The sequence below is a fragment of the Haliaeetus albicilla genome, chromosome 2 (assembly GCF_947461875.1).
Source record: "Haliaeetus albicilla chromosome 2, bHalAlb1.1, whole genome shotgun sequence".
NCBI lineage: Eukaryota > Metazoa > Chordata > Aves > Accipitriformes > Accipitridae > Haliaeetus > Haliaeetus albicilla.
The window spans coordinates 62,512,651-62,529,729 of NC_091484.1; the positions used below are offsets into that span (position 1 = coordinate 62,512,651).

The 17,079-nt window shown below is 41.1% G+C and overlaps 1 protein-coding gene across 12 annotated transcripts in view; it reads right to left on the minus strand.

The window, feature by feature from the left end:
• The window catches only part of ABI1 (abl interactor 1), an 84,811-nt gene that overhangs the window by 53,168 nt on the left and 14,564 nt on the right, over positions 1–17,079 (minus strand). For all 12 annotated transcript variants that reach the window (XM_069777519.1, XM_069777470.1, XM_069777495.1 and 9 more), the window contains exon 2: positions 6,439–6,606. In XM_069777519.1, the coding sequence (XP_069633620.1) occupies positions 6,439–6,606 (168 nt within the window). The remainder of the gene's footprint in view (positions 1–6,438; positions 6,607–17,079) is intronic.

Genomic DNA, 17,079 nt, shown 5'->3' on the forward strand with positions numbered 1-17,079 from the left:
ACAGTGCCTATTTTGCGTTAGAGGAGAGCTTCAGAGGCCAAAGAAAGTCTTAACACTGAACGTTTAAGGGGTGCAGTGTTTCCTGGTGCAAATCATCATTTCTTAAAAAGGAATCTGTTGCTTGCTTCATGCTTCAAGAGGCATGGATTTAAATACTGAGCTATTTAAAAACTGTTTATGTCCAGGAAAAAAAAAAAGGAATAGTTGCTACACCCAGTACTGCAGCTGCCTCAATATAAACATGAGCACTCATCTGTTACATTTTTCAGTTTTGACACAGTAAACAAGGGTCTCCCTGTCAACCTCTCTCTCCTCTGATGAATCTGGCTGTCCCATCTTCATTCTCTTGAAGTTTGTGGAAGTGAAGCAGCAAAAAATTTATCTTAAAGTACATGTTTAAGTCAGCTCTCCTTTCCAAGAGGAGGAGGGGAAGAGAACAACCAACAAACAGTAAGTCAAAAGAGCAAAAGAACAGAGCCCCAAATTTCTAAAGGAACAGTTTTCCCTTGTCAAATATTCAAGCTGTGAAAAGGTGAATTTTTAACTCTTCTGCTAAAAGACACTGATTTTCAGAATGGAGGGATACGAGAGGATTTTTTAATTTTATTTTTTAAAGAATTAACTCATTGGCTCAGGGACCCATGCAAGAATGGCACAAATGAACAACATAAGTTTAAATAGCAAACCAGAATTTCATTTAATACACTTAGGAAATAAACATAAGGAAGCATAAACTGCATTCAGAGCACAAATATACAGTGTCTTGCTTAATTCATCATCAGGGTACATGAAAAAAATCCTGGGTTTATTTAGCTGCAGCACACCTTAAGAAATATCTTATGCTGAATGTTAAGGTCTTCACTCCTTCCCCACCTCAATGTCCAAGGTCCTTCCTGGTGTCTCCCATTGCAGGCTGACCCTCAGCTTCTCCTTTCCTCTTTCACTGCCCAGTCCATGCATTCACCCATCTTCTCTAAAATCACTACCAAAGAAAATATTGCCTATTCCAGACACCTTACACTTCATATGCTACAAAGAAAGCAAAACACCTGGCTATTGCCATTCAAACTTCTTCAAGGAAAATTTCTTTTTGGTCACTGCAACTAAAGACACTCTATACCATAGCAAAACTGCTGCTCTGCTACTGCCTAACATTTGTGGATGGACAAGTCAGCAGTGACTGCTGATAGGAACCACATGGGGCTCAAGTTCTTCCTCCACTGCCTTTTTACACCAGTGCCCCATAGGGAAAGCTGAGATGGCACACTGTAACAGCGTGGCACTCAGGCTGGCTCTGCTTTCACATCTTGGATCAAAACTAGCTCAACTCCTACCTGAAACTTCCCTTTTAAGTATGGCCATTCTCAAGACAAATAAAAACAAAACTAAAGCACCAAATAAGAACAGACAGAAATACGCAATGTAACTGTGACTGCAACAGGAAGCTTGTAGTAGGGAGTCTAGAGATATTTATAAACATAGAATCGTTTAGGCTGGAAAAGACCTAAGATCATTGAGTCCAACCATTAACCTAACACTGCCAAGTCCACCACTAAACCATGTCCCCAAGCACCATGCCTACACATCTTTTAAGTACCTCCAGAAATGGTCATAAAACCACTTCCCTGGGCAGCCTGTTCCAATGCTTGATAACCCTTTTGGTGAAGAAATTTTTCCTAATACCCAATCTAAACCTCCCCTGGAGCAACTTGAGGCTACTTCCTCTCGTCCTATCGCTTGTTACTTGGGAGAAGAGACCAGCCCCCACTTCACTACAACCTCCTTTCAGGTAGCTGTAGAGAGCAATAAGGTCTCCCCTCAGCCTCCTTTTCTCCAGGCTAAACAACCCCAGGTCCCTCAGCCACTCTTCCTAAGACTTGTGCTCTAGACCCTTTACCAACTTGGTTGCCCTTCTCTGGACACAGTCCAGCACCTCAGTGTCTTTCTTTGCAGTGAGGTGTCCAAAACTGAACACAGTATTCAAGGTGCAGCCTCACCAGTGCCAAGTACAGGGGAACAATCACTTCCCGGCTCCTGCTGGCCACACTATTGCTGATACAAGCTAGGATGACATTGGCCTTCTTGGACACCTGGGCACACTGCTGGCTCATATTCAGACAGCTGTCAACCAGCACCCCCAGGTCCTTTTCCTCCAGGCAGCTTTCCAGCCACTCTTCCCCAAGCCTGTAGTGTTGCATGGGGTTGTTGTGACCAAAGTGCAGGACCCGACACTTAGTCTTATTGAACCTCATACAGTTGGCCTCAGCCCATCAATCCAGCCTGTCCAGGTCCCTCTGTAGAGCCTTCCTACCCTCGAGCAGATCAACACTCCTGCCCAACTTGGTGTCATCTGCAAACTTACTGAGGGTGCACTCGATCCCCTCGTCCAGATCATTGATAAAGATATTAAACAGAACTAGCCCCAATACTGAGCCCTGGGGAACACCACTTGTGACCAGCCACCAACGGGATTTAACTCTATTCGCCACAACTCTTTGGGTCTGGCTGTCCAGCCATCTTTTTACCCAGTGAACAGTATACCCGTCCAAGCCACGCACAGCCAGTTTCTCCAGGAGAATGCTGTGGGAAACAGTGTCAAAGGCTTTACTAAAGTCCAGGCAGACAACATCCACAGCCTTTTCCTCATCCACTGAGCAGGTCACCTTGTCATAGAAGGAGATCAGGTTAGTCAAGCAGGACCTGCCTTTCATAAACCCATGCTGACTGGGCGTAATCACCTGGTTGTCCTGTATGCACCACATGATGGCACTCAAGATGATCTGCTCCATAACCTTCCCCGGCACCAAAGTCAGACTGAAAGGCCTGTAGCTCCCCACACTCTTCTTCCAGCCTTCCTTGTATATAGGTGTCACCTTTGCTAACCTTAATGCCTTTAGTGAAGCCTTGACACTCACGTTGGTCCAACATATAGACTTGTTATGTTTTTCCCCCAAATCTTGCCTAACAGGATGAGTATGATCTCTTTATACTGGAAGGGTTTGCACACTTCTCCAGAACAGTGATCAAGTCTCTGCTCTGCCATATCAGAGAAGCTTGGAAAGGTCAAGTCAGCTTGACAAAGCTCAAAGTCAGTATCAGGGGTTTAAGCCAAAGAGCCAAGCTGTATGTGCACCGCTCTGTATATTGGATGTAGTAAATAATTTTGTGGCAGGTCACTCCAGCCCCACACATTACAGCTAGCTGAAAGACAACTATGACAGCAGAAAACATAGATGCAGCTGGGCAGGCTCTTGCTCTGGCTGCTACGTGAAAGCCATTTCTGGAGCTGTTCACTGCCTCTGTGTGCTCAGAGCCACGCTCCCTCACCACAGTGTGATTACTCATGTGAAGCCTCTCTGTTTGCTCTCAATAAGAAACCAAAGCTGAATTATTTTTTTTCCTATAAAAGCAAGCAAACTTTCCATCTGTAAAATTAAACTCCAGTAACAAGAATATAACACAACACTCCATCATCTAACTTTCATGAGTGCTTTTTCCAGTGAAGAAGATACATAGCTTGGAAAAATATTGAGTGGCTACTAACCAAGATTAGCTCTCCAGCCATTTAGCCTACAGTCATTCTGGAAAACATGCATAGAGAACCGAAACACAGTAGGGGAACAGAAACTGCCTGCAGGTCATAACAGCCAGAGGATTTTCTTCCATAGAAAGAAGAAAGGTACTTTAACCAGAAAAAAACTATCAAATTGTACCTCATTTCACAGTTATCTGCTCTATGTTGCAAAGCCCAGAACTGAGTAATTGACTGGCAATGCCTCAGATCTCTGTTTCTAGGCCATACTTCTTTCATGGAGAACAATTCCATTTTGAGGATATGTTCATCCCCACGCCTTAGTGGCATGAAAATATTCATGACTGATACAAACACAGGGAAAGGCACTCTGGAGACCTCAAGAGAATTTAGAAACAGTGTATCAAAGTAACTGCACAGCAGATTTAAGATACAGTTGAAGCATTTGAACAGAAACATTTCGAAGCAACTAGCTGAGCTGGTATTGTCTATATCCAGTTTAATTCTACAAAATTAGTCTGCAGAGGTTCATTTATAAGCAAGGATTAGTTTCAGGAAAGACCAACTAGGACAGAAGCAACAAGCAAGTGACCTTGCTAAACACTCCTCAAAAGCTCTACAAAGTACTGATTGTTCACAGTCTTTAGCAAACAGTTCATGTATCAGGTGACTCAATAGCTTTCAGCATAGTGCCTTCAATCCAAGCAGCAAACAGTACAGAGGGTTAACACCTTTTGTGCTAGTATCAAACATTCTGGCTTTTTCCATAGTTAGTCATATCAGTGGGCCAATGAGAATTTAACAATAATCACTTCACACACACTGCAGCTCTGAAACACATAAGAAAAGATGTGCTCGGTATAAAAGGGCATTCAATGCTTAGGAAAGCCTGTAGGTTCAGTCCTTTACCCACTCATTTCTTCAGAGGTAGTCATAACCCCAGCATCAAGAAATCTCTGAATACTTGACAGAACAAGAAACTTATCTACAGCAATTGTACTTCCTCCTACTTCCCTGTTGCAGTGGCAGGTGCTTTTTAAATACTTGATACAGCTTTTAACACTGTGTAGTTCTTAGCACATACTAACTGGACAATCCTTTTCGAAAGATTTGTTACTAGGAGGGCCCTTCTCCATGCACTGGAATCTTCTCCCTTCTGACATGTTTTCAGTGAACCACTATGCTGCCATTTAACAGAAAAATTTTTAAGAAACCACTATTAGTCTAAAAGAACAGTAAAGAGAGGTTAGCAGGGCCTACAGGGAGAGACAGCAGAGGCCATTAGAAGCACTTTCTTTCAAGTATTTGGTCTAAGGTGTACCACTAACAGGGTCCTGGTTGACCAACAAAGGTTTTAAATTCACCAGCTGGGCTGAAGAACATTTTGGGTTGAATCCTGAGATTTGTTTATGAAATGTCTCAGATAGGCATAGGACAAAGCCCAGCAAAGATCCAACTGAATTTCAACAAGAGCATATTGTCCTGGTTTCAGCTGGGATAGAGTTAACTGTCTTCCTAGTAGCTGGTACAGTGCTGTGTTTTGAGTTCAGTATGTGAAGAATGTTGATAACACTGATGTTTTCAGTTGTTGCTCAGTAGTGTTTAGACTACAGTCAAGGATTTTTCAGCTTCTCATGCCCAGCCAGGGCACCTGACCCAAACTGGCCAACAGGGTATTCCATACCATGGGACGTCCCATCTAGTTTAGGAACTGGGAAGTGGGGGGCAGGGAATCGCCGCTCGGGGACTGGCTGGGTGTCGGTCGGCAGGTGGTGAGCAATTGCCCTGTGCATCATTTGTACATTTCAATCCTTTTATTACTACTGTTGTCATTTTATTAGTGTTATCATTATCATTATTAGTTTCTTCTTTTCTGTTCTATTAAATCATTCTTATCTCAACCCAGGAGTTTTACTTCTTTTCCTGATTTTCTCCCCCATCCCACTGGATGGGAGGGGAGTGAGCGAGCAGCTGCGTGGTGCTTAGTTGCTGGCTGGGGTTAAACCATGACAGCATATGACAGAGTGGACACTGGGCCCTCAACAATTCACTCAAGCCCATTTCAGAACAGCAATGTAAAGGTGAAATAACTGAGTGGATCCTATCCCACCCTTTCTTGGCACTAGCATGGCACACACCTGATTATGCAGTAAGCCACCTCCAGGTTAAACACAGCAGACTTATTTTTTTGGCTGAGTTACCACATAATCAGACCAGTGCCAGATCAGATACAAAGCAGGCAGCAGCAGCAACCCTCCCCCCTCAGCAGCAGCCAGCTAGGGTGAAGCTCCAGCCAAGGGAACACAGGTTGCCAATGACAGGGACAGGCCTGTTCTTTCCCATCATCTACTTCCATGTCCTCCCTGCATCAACTCTAGCAATACTGCAGTCACAGCACAAGTCAGGTCAGCTCGCTCATCCAACTGCCTTGGCTTGGAAGGTGTTTGGCTTGAGCAGGTAGTGGCAGCATGTGAATCCCTATCCCTATCCACACAGCTCACGAAATTACATCCTGAAAGGGTATGAAAATAAATGAGATTACTGCATATGTTGCAACATCAAATAAAATACTACTGCTCATATGGTACTTCTATCTGGATTTCCTTTAGAATCCTTCTCTCTACCCCTCCCCTCAACTGCAGCTTCAGATATTGGAATCTTAATAATTAACTCCTACTTTAAACCAAATATAATCCCAGCACTTCTTGATAAAGGAACTGTTTTATTTCAGTCATGACCTCCATCACAAAGTGGCTTTCATAAATATTAAAAGAAAAAAGCCTTACCATTTTCTATCACGTTAGAATTCAAACAAGTCAACATAAACTGTCCAGCTCAAAAATACAAGAAACAAGATAATGCCTCCTCCAACATTGTCAGTCCTCTATTAAAAAAAAAAAAATTACCTGGGAGATATGATTGATGGAGGACTCCATCCGCCGTAGCTGGGATGCCTGGATGTCCAGCAGTTGTAATACATTGTTGGCCAGTGCATTGATCTGATAAGCAACGCTGGCTAGAGATTGAGTTGTGTAGGCTTTGGTCTCTTCTAATGCTTTCCTTTTATCTGGAGCCTGTAAAGCAAAAGAACAAGACAGTTTGCTTAAGGCCAGGAAAAGGGTGGTGGCTGGGGGAAAAGGACAGGAACAAAAAATACAACCTATATTTAGAAGAATCTGTAATCAAGAAGATTGACTGTGCAGTCAAAGTACCTAATCTGCATCTACATTTAAAACATTCTCAGTAATAAGGAGCAGATAAAGAATTTGAAAAATATTTAATTTTATTAAATTTAAAAATATTCATAATAAAATTATATGCCAAGAAACAATTCATTCAGTAGAAAACCCAACACTATCGTGATTTGTTGGAGTTGAGTTTCTAAAGCCTGTCCAATCCTTCATTTCCCAAAAAGCCTCCAATTCCCCAGGAACATTGAAATGCAGCTTTTGCCATCTCTTATGAGGTCACGCAGCCCAGGCCAATTAAAGACAGAAAAATATTTTCCCACAGCTGGGTGTCCCCTACTGCACATGCCATCTACAAAGCCAACACTCCAGCTATGCTGGCTACTACTCCCACAGTCCAGGAGAAGGGCGAGTAGAGCATCAGGATGGCATGCACAGAAGGTTCCTGCATGCAGGAGTATTTCTGAAATTACCCCTCCTCACACAAAAGCTTAATAAACTTCCCTTGACAGCTGAGAAAGTTCACCATTGACTGAGACAACACACATATTTTGAGGTGTCAGAAAGGAGCACAGCTTCCCCCCAAAGGGCAAAAATATAAGGAAAGGATCACTTTCCCACTGAAATCACACCTTGCTAAGGTAAAGTCCTCAATCTGTCCTGAGGCATTACTCCCTAGTCAGAGGGCAGGTTACTGTCCGAGACCAGCAACTACTTACATGACTTGAATTGCATGGCCCAAGTAAGTCCCTTCTCACTGGCAGGATGGGAGGTACCAACACCACCTCCACATGGAAAACACACGTGTACCCCACTCTGAAGTGCTCCCTGTATCACAGCTTGGGAGCTGGCAGTGGAGGCCATGTACTTCATCTGTTACCCAACTTGCAAACTGCAGCTATCCAGAATTCTCTTTTCTTCCCTTTGTAGGAAAGGTACACTGCATAAGGAAGGATTTGCAGTAAACAATGACTCAGTGCTAGCATAGTTTCTTCCTCATTTTATTTATTTGTGTGGAATAGTCACAGTTGATCTCAGCAACCAAAAGGAAAGGTTCATATTAGTAGTCCCTTCCAACTAGACTTCTGTCTATTTTTATTGTCGATTTCTTTGAGTAACACTCAACACACATTGTATGCAACAGTTACAGTATTAAGCACAAAGTCAGGAAACAAAGAAAATCCGTTTGCATTCAACTGAGCCCTGTGTTTTCCAGTTTCCATGCACTCATTCATTCTTAAATCCTGACTTACTTCTTCACCTCAATATTTTAGTTTAACATCCACGAGTGATAAATCTGCCCGAGTTAAAGTATGAAAAGATGCAACAGCTAATAAGGAATCCTTCTCGTCTCTCTTGCTTTAAGAAGTAAACCAGAAGGCAAGCTGTTCAAGTAAGTTATAAAGTTGCAGCATGACCTAAATACTGCAACACAAGATATGCTAGGCTACCTTTTAATTAAAGATTTTTTAAACAAGGGTGAATTCCCCCCAATCCAGGAAATTTGTTCATATTCATGATTAACTTTCCTAGCAGCATTTTGACACTTATTAGAACACTTGGCTAATGCCATCCTTCAAACGGCTTCACGTACAGATGCCTCTTACAATGTGAAGCAGCAAGAACAGTTTAATGCCATCTGTCGCCAAAAGGTAAAACAGCTATTGCATGTACTAAGGCCACACTACACAAAACTCCATTTTTTAGTGTTTCCAAATGTAAACAAAGCTACCTTTCACCTAAAAAGAGTATTGACATTCCTAGCTGTCAGAAAAATTAGTAAGAGGCATTTTGCTTCTTCAGAAAACAAACTCTGGTGGTGAAGGATCAGTAAAACAACTACTAAAGGTTCAAGAAGCAAGTTTCCCAAAGCACCGTGGCTTTCCAAAGAGGCATTTTAAACTTTAAACCGTCACTAGCAGTGAATTTAAAAACACTGTCCTACTGAGCTGGAGCCTAAAGAAAACAACTCATGATTTACACTTGAACTTCTACTCTGGACAATGGCAAAAATGCAGGTAGCAGCTTCAGTGATATCTGAAATAAAAGCCTTACTGAACTAAACACAGCCAATAATGCAGCAGTCAACACAATTCTAACTTTATATAAACTCAAGTGTAGATCTGTAGCCTTTACTCAAGCAGTTTTCTTATAACAAAGTTTCAACTAAATAATGTTAGGCTGAACACTAACAGGTTACAAAGCCACAGCACTCAATTACCAAGTGTTGTCAAATGAGAAAACTTCAGTGTATAAAAAATTTCTTCTCTAATGATTTGTTGATCAAATGCCTTGGCCTCATTTGCCTAAGCACCTAACGTTTTAGTTATTTGCTCAAATGACTAGTTTGGCAGCAGGATTAGATGAACATAGTTGTGATGTGGAATGTATTTCATGTCCTAGCAGAATTAGGTTAGAAACATTTTCAAGCTTTGCAGATAATTCAGGCAATTTCGGTTTGCAGTTTAACAGTTTAGATTCAACTAACTTGACATACAGTAGAATTGCTGGTATCCTCAAGATACAAGCTAAAAGCTTCACAGTCAGCAAAAGGGGTAGGGAAGAGGGATAAGCCAAGAGCTATGTGGCAGCAACAGGAGGTAGTCAGGATTTCCTATGTTCTTCAACTGTTACTTTCATCTCCCTCTTTAAGCAAAAACTAAAAGTGGTATAGAAGATAATGCACATGTTTACATGCCTTCAGATACTTTAGTATAATACATGAGCGCCAGTTAACTATTTAAATTTCAAGACAACACAGTACGAAGGCTATTAACTGACTTGTTTTGCTAACAGTTCAGAATTACTTTATGATCTCATATTAAAAGCTTCAAAGATACTGTTGTTTCTCCAGTAAGCCCTTGACATAAATGGCAGTTTGAGTGTCCTTTCCTAGCAAAGTGAATATTCTTTAAATCCAGAACATCACAGCTTTTGAAGTTTCCCTCTTAAAGTAAGCTCCCACCTGTATCCCTAGTTCAGCCTTAACAGTCATGTTACTACGGCAAAATTGCAGCTTGAAATTGGTTTCACATAACTAGGATTAATACTCAAAAAAGAAAACCTCTTCTATAATCCAAGTGGATACATAAAGAGACAGTTAAATTTGCATGCCATTCCACACTGCTTATCATAATACAAGTTTGTCAAATGCAAACTTGTATCATAAAGCTTCCTTTAAAAGTTTACGTAATTACTATAGTCAAGTCAAAACTGATTCTGCACCCAAGCACAGTAAAAAGAGAGTAGGAGCTTATTTACTCTTTCTTCAGTTCAGTGACACATCAAGGTCAAATGATGAGGAACCTGTCCATCACACAGCAGCTGATCTTTAGAAGTCATACAGTCAATTTTTTCTTTCCCTCTCCAAACTGCCACCCACACAGGCACATCCCCACAACAGTGTCTGTGCAGCATTCAAATCATCTGCCCTCCCAGCTTTCTCTCTCTCAGCTAATTCCCACCATCATCTAGTTCACGCAGCACGCAACTACTTGTACAAGCTTCCTCCAAAAAAATCACCAGCTCACACTGCAAAGCATCTTTGGAAGCCAAACTTTCTGTTGCAAGCACACCGGTCCATACCTTCATTACCTGTTCTCCGACCTCTGTCTTCCCTCTTTCCACTTCAGTTCCATTCACTGTGCTTAAAACTCCCTGTAAGATAAATGCCCCACCAGAAGAACTGGTTCCATTTGACAAAGGTAAGAAAGCAGCTCATCAGATCACACCAAGACTGGCTGCCCTAGCAGAAAAATTAATTTGCCTCCTCAGTATGTGGCATGTGTTGCTCCACATTTATCATCTGCAGCTGTTGGAATACGTGCAAACTAAAGCACAGAAAAACCCATCCAGGATAAGCTACTAACAGAGCACTGCCCTAAAGCAGCCCAATAATCACTAAGCTAAACAGAGCTGTTAATTATTCAGTGCCTGATACCTGTTCATATGCTTGGCATTCTCTTCCAAGGGCTTGATCACTCTCAGGAATCAAGCTACAGAACAGCTTTATGCTCAGTTTTATATGCCTTTGCTGTTATTACTCATGCACATTCACTGGATTCAACAGTGCAGTACATTTGTGTTTGCTTCACGAGTAAACACACAGTAATTATTTAGTTTTACATCTTAGTTGTCTTTTAAAAAAAAAAAAGACTTTCACCTTTCATTAATAGATTAAAGAGAAATTTAGGATTACTACAATCAGTTGCCACATGGATTTAGCAATCTCTATCACATATCAGCATTCACAGAATGCAACTATGCCAAAGTCATCAATACGCCCATTTGCATTCTCTTTTGTTCATTTCATCATTTATTTATCTTTGACATTTACAGAATGCATACTTCCTGATAAGACAGATACTACAGTTGAGGTTTCCAAGTTCTGCTTCCTTCACTAAGGTCTTGCCATTTTAGCTCAGAGAGCTGGTCCTAACAAACTCAGGAATGAAATTTTACTAAAAACCAAAAAAACAACAACAAAGCACACACACACACAAAAAATCCACCACAAACAACACAAATCAAAACAATCCCCCCAAAAACCCCACCCCCCCAAACACAAACACACAGCCCCCCCCAAAAAAACCCCAAAGAACACACCAAACACCTAGTCCAAACTTTCAGCTTAAGTTAGCTACAATCTACAGCACCTCATTTTTCAAGTCAATTGGAAATACTTTTATAGAATGGTGAAGATGTACATCCAGGCAGTGGCTTGGAGACTCTTAGATAACAGCACACAACTTCCCCGAGAACTAGCTGGGGATGCTCCAAGGTGGAAGGAACATACTTCTGAAAAGTGGCTTCCCCACTCAGAAAACAGGGGCACTCAAAACTCCCTAAAGGAAGAGCTTGTAACATTATGTGGAACTTCTGGATGCATCTATGAGTTTGAAGTTGCTGCTTCACTGATCTGATAAGGCTTTTAATAAGACCAGCTTTGAGTTAGGGGTTTATTTGTTACTTCTGACTGCTAATGGCAAAAGGCTTGGGCATTTCTAAACTATTTACAATGTACATTCAGCTTAGACCAAGTATTCCACATCCAAGCTGCAGTAATGTGTTTCAAAGGTTTAAATATGCCATACACACTAGATAACATTTACCTACTGAGCCAAAAGTCTAATTTACATTGACTATCAAGAACTGTAAATCCAGAGATCACTGTAAATTACTGAGGAGCTTTGTACTGAAAAAAGTGGGTAACCCATGGATACAGGCTCCCCCTTAACCATAGTTCATGAAGCTTGTTAGACTGCTTTGTAAACCTGCTGCACCATGGTAGACTGTTTGGCTGTTACTGATAGTTATTACATCAGAATAACAGTTATAAATGAGCGAAGCAAGTCAAACCGGCAAGTCACAGCAGCAAGTGCCACAAGTTTTTATATTCTGAAGAATTTTCAGGAGCCAACTACCTACCTGGAAGCCATCCAAGGAGATCTATACAGACTGTGGTTATTACTAGCAGGTGCTCAGCAGGGACCATTCAGGGTGTCTCTCATCACAGATATAGCCTTAAGGAATATAGATCATTCCAGAGTGGCAGGAGAAACTAAGGTTACAAAATTTACAAATAAGGGTTGCTTACACTATGTATGCCATCCAGGTAAGGACAGAGCATGAATCAGATCTGTCAACTGTCTCCTGGAACAGACTTACTTACTGTGCTCATGCCATACAGCAATCTCATTGAAGAAATTCTCTCTGCAATGCATTATGCTAGCACTTACATTAAGGGGATGATGCACGGAGTATTTCCCAATATCCACAGAACTATACTAGGCCTGGTATTTACCTGCCTACAGGTTACAGACTATTCCTCACTGATCAGCACCTCAATTCCCACACTTAAAAGTGAAGTAAGCCATCGGGAGAGTTAGTTCAGAAGTTTAAGCTCAACCTTTGCCCAACATACTAGCACAAGAGACATCCTCCCATAGCACCACAGATAGGGCTTCAGAGAGTCACCAGTATACTTCATCTACTGTCTTTCTTCAACATAATCAGTCCCAGATCAGCCACCATTAGTATTCTTGTTACTGGAACCACCAACTTTGCCATTCATATCATTATCATCATCAGTAAAAACAACTGTGGGAAATCTAAAAAGAAAGCATTTATGTGAGGACAAGGAACAGGAAGGGACTTAGTACAAGCACAGCCTGATAAAACGACAGGGCAAACCCAGCCTCCATATGAGGGAAACTGAAGCCAAAACCCCACACATTCCAGAGCACAGGCAAATCTCAACTAAAATCCTGCATCACAAAGATCAGTACTACAATATGCGCAGTAGAAAAATGTTCAAGTGTTTTATTGAAGTGATTCGCCACAACTTGTCATTCTGTTGTACTCTTCCACCATTCCTGAATTTGTGTGTGGGGTTAAAAGCTCAATATTTTAATACCCAATAGCTTACAATCTATTAATAGCAACATACTGCAATCACTGAACATGTCCACCTCCTATCAAAGCCCTTCTCTCCAGGGGACTGGCAGTCAATCCTTCACTGACAGTGAAAACAAGAAATAGAACAGACTATTCAACACACCTCTCTACACATAGAGAGAAGTGGTGTCAAACACAAGTATAAAAGCTCTCAACCACTGAAATGACTGGTTGGTCCACAAGTACGAAGGAATTTAAAGACTGGGGAGGCACAGAGGGATGCCTAACCATTCAGAACAGTTCTAAAACCCAAGATCCCTCTCACTACAGTAACCCCAAAATTAAAACAAGGATGACAAAATTCTTTCAAGTCCATTCAGTAAACAGTAAGTCTTCCCACCTACTGAGGCATAAATCCTCAATAAACACAGCCAGGCTAGCATCTACAATTCAACTCAAGTGAACTTCCTCCCAGCATCCATAACAAAAAGGCCCATTGGTATGAAATAATACTATGTCTGTTGAGTTTCTCCAAGATAAGATGCAGTAACTCAGCTGTATGAAACACAGAGGAACTGGTAGAACTTGAAATCTCTTCTCCCCAGGTAAAGACCTTGCACAATAAAGCTGGCATTCATTCAAGGCCCTAGACGATAAGGTGATCACCACCACAGCAACCACCACACCACAGCCCACAAGTAAGATTTCAGTCTGTTTCTTTTTAGAAACACTATCTTGACAAAAATCATTGACTACTCAGCTATTCCATCACAGGTCAAGACACATAACAAATTATTGTACTTTAACAAACACATAGGACAACATAACAAGCACTGCCTATAATTCACAAGCTCTGTTTCAGACAGGCCCTTCCCCCAAATCCTGTACATGCTAGACAATCAGTTAGAAGCAAATCCTTCATTTCCATCAATAATATTCCCCTGACCAGTCCTGAATAGCCTTGATAGCAAATTAGCATTTCTATGGGCCGAGACCAATTTAGCCAATCTGCCTGTGTCCTTGCAGATTTTCTTTTACTTCGAAGTTGCTTTTCATTCTGTTGATTAACTGTAAAAAGAAGAGTCTCAATTTTTCTAATCATTATCTCTTTTGGGGAAGGTAGATGGAGAATTTAAGGGGAGAAGTTCATTCCAAAGGAGAGTTTAAGGGATATGCATATATTATTTATACATATATACACACACACACACATATATATACCCCACAATGGTAAGAGTGTATCAGTCTTGATAACAAAAAATGCAAGATGAATATGTACATTGATGTTTTTTAAAAAAAAAAAAAGGCATTTCACTTTCTCAGATACACTGATACAGGTTATCATCAGATCCCATCCCATTCTGACCTGTGTGTACACAGCAGAGAACCATGTTTTTGAGATTAAGCTTCCAATAACTACCTTACCTTCATACATGTTTTTTACTTAAACTAAGACAAGTCCACAAGATGTAGCATTCACAATGCTCTGACGCAGACTTTATTGGGTCTGTAAAGGAGGGCAGAAGTAGCCTACAAAACCTTTTTTTTCTTAAACAGTAAGTAATTTAAAAAAAAAAAAATCAACTTAGGAATTCCGTTTTAATCCAGGCCACGAACATTATAGCAAGAAACTAATCTATCCAATAGGAGTGCGATTTACAAAGCAATGCCGACTCTGACAGATGGAGCCTGGGAAGACATGTGCCAGCTGCTCTGCTAGCAGCATTTTCTGCCCAATGCAGCAAACAGCGTTCACGTTGGCTCTGGACTAAACCACTCCCCTTATGAAAAAACAAAATATATATATAAAAATATTGTTGACAATACAATTTTCAGCTCTCCTGCCAAATCCAATAGAGGAGATGTCATAGTAAACATATATGTGGGCACAATACACTGTTAATGTCAGTTGTTATCGCCTGTGTATACAACCAAAATAGCATGCCACACTGAACTAAAATGACAGAAGCAGACATGCCCATGTGCCATTTTCACACAACCCTTGTACACTGAATTAGTAAAACTTCAAGACTGCATATGCAGCAAGCTTAACAAATTTGGTCTGAGTCTTATTTTATGTGTTTTACATGATTTAGACAACACAGGCTCCAGGAGAGAAACCATATCTTCCATTCCTGTAAAGCACTGCACACTATTAGCCTGTACAGTTGCTTCAAAATTACACTTAACTTCTTTGCAGTGCCTATAATTTTCTTTATGACATCAAACACACAACTTCTTCAGAGCTGACATAAAGCAGGCTCTGACATCAGACATGAGCCAGAGCTCCAAATACAGACTAATGCCACCCTCAGACTGTCAGCCAGGAAAAGAAACCCTTGACACTTCCATAGCAGTCTTCCTGCTTCAACACTAAGAAAGCTACCCAAAGCTTTGGAGCGTATGATTATTTTGGCACGCTAGACAGCAGATAATAGGGAATTAGAGAACTTATGTTCCATTTGTTTCCTTATGCACTGTCTCTCAAATATTGATCTTTTGTTTTCTGTTTGTAATGGGGCTTGAAATTAAAATGGTTTTCTGTTTACTTTCTTAAGTGCCAGCACCCACACACAAATTTTACCTCATCTAGCAAGGACATGCTCACTGATAAGTCAGAGACTTATTTTTCACTTTTTTTTTGGTGGGAATATGAAGGAAACACTTAAGCATTTATTAGTTACCTTAATATCCTCCTTGTAATATAGTGACAGCAACACAGAATCAAACCGGAGTAAAAATAACTGGAGTGAAAAATTGGAACTGGGTGGATTTTCACACCATGCAACCCTTTGAATCAAGACAGCTCAGAGTAACCTGTTTTGGGGCAAAGCTCTTCAGTCCATATTGTGTGAAAAAGTCCCTTTTCATAATATCGATAACAATGGTTCCTTCTATGGATTTTATTTACCTTTTCATTTTACTCTCAAGGCCTGGTAAGTCTCACACAGTCAGATGTTTTTTATCTCCATTTTGACAAATGAAACTGAAGGAATAAGCGCAGAATACTACAATAAATCTGTATCTGAAGACAAGGAACATGCTAAAATTCAATGACTTTTTATAGGTGAGCTTCCAAGACTACCCTTCTTTCTAGATCCTTGCTCTATAGTCCTCCTTACCCTCTAGGCAGGCCTGGAATCATACCAGACAGCATTGAGCAAGCAAGGTTAAGACAAGAAGATTTAGCATAAAGGATCAAATTACATTGTCACCTCAGCATGTCCTGGTATCACAGATTTATGTCAACAGTGCTCTGAACCCATACAACAGTGTAACTTCAGTATGTAGCTGTCTTGCAAACAGCAGTTGAATGTCAGCATCTGCAAAAGGGTCGATCCAAAAACAAGCAGGCTCAAAGCTACAATCTGCACCACAACAGGTTTCTCCACATGGAGATGCTGGAGATGTTACAGGACAACAAAGCAGGGAGCAAAGTGGGGAAGGAGAGCATGGAAAGTCATTAGCAGGCCTGTCCAGCTCCAAGAAGAATCTCAAGGCACTAAAATGTAGAGCCAAGAGTTACACAGGCCTTCTGACATCCAGCAAACGTCTGGACTGCAAGCATTCCTAATTCAGGAAGAGTTCTCATGTTTAAGAAAGTCACTTTGGACACACAGCTGCTGCCCAGATTTTACAGTTCAGGCAGTTCCCAAACATCACAGTATTTTTAAAACAAAGAAGAAAACAATGGCCATTACGGGGTCAAATTCTCTTCTCATACTTTGTAGCACTACACTGCTGACTATATAGCGTCTTGAAGATCAATATACTCCAGCACAAAACCATCCAAGGGCTTGCACCCAGCTCACAACACTGGCACAACATGCTTACACCAGAAACCAGTGGATCCCCACAGATTTTTAGTAGCTTGCTTCCCAGCACAAGGCATACTCTCACGTAGCACACAAGCTATACAGTGATCTCACAGTAATAAAGTAATGGACTACAATACAAGGACTG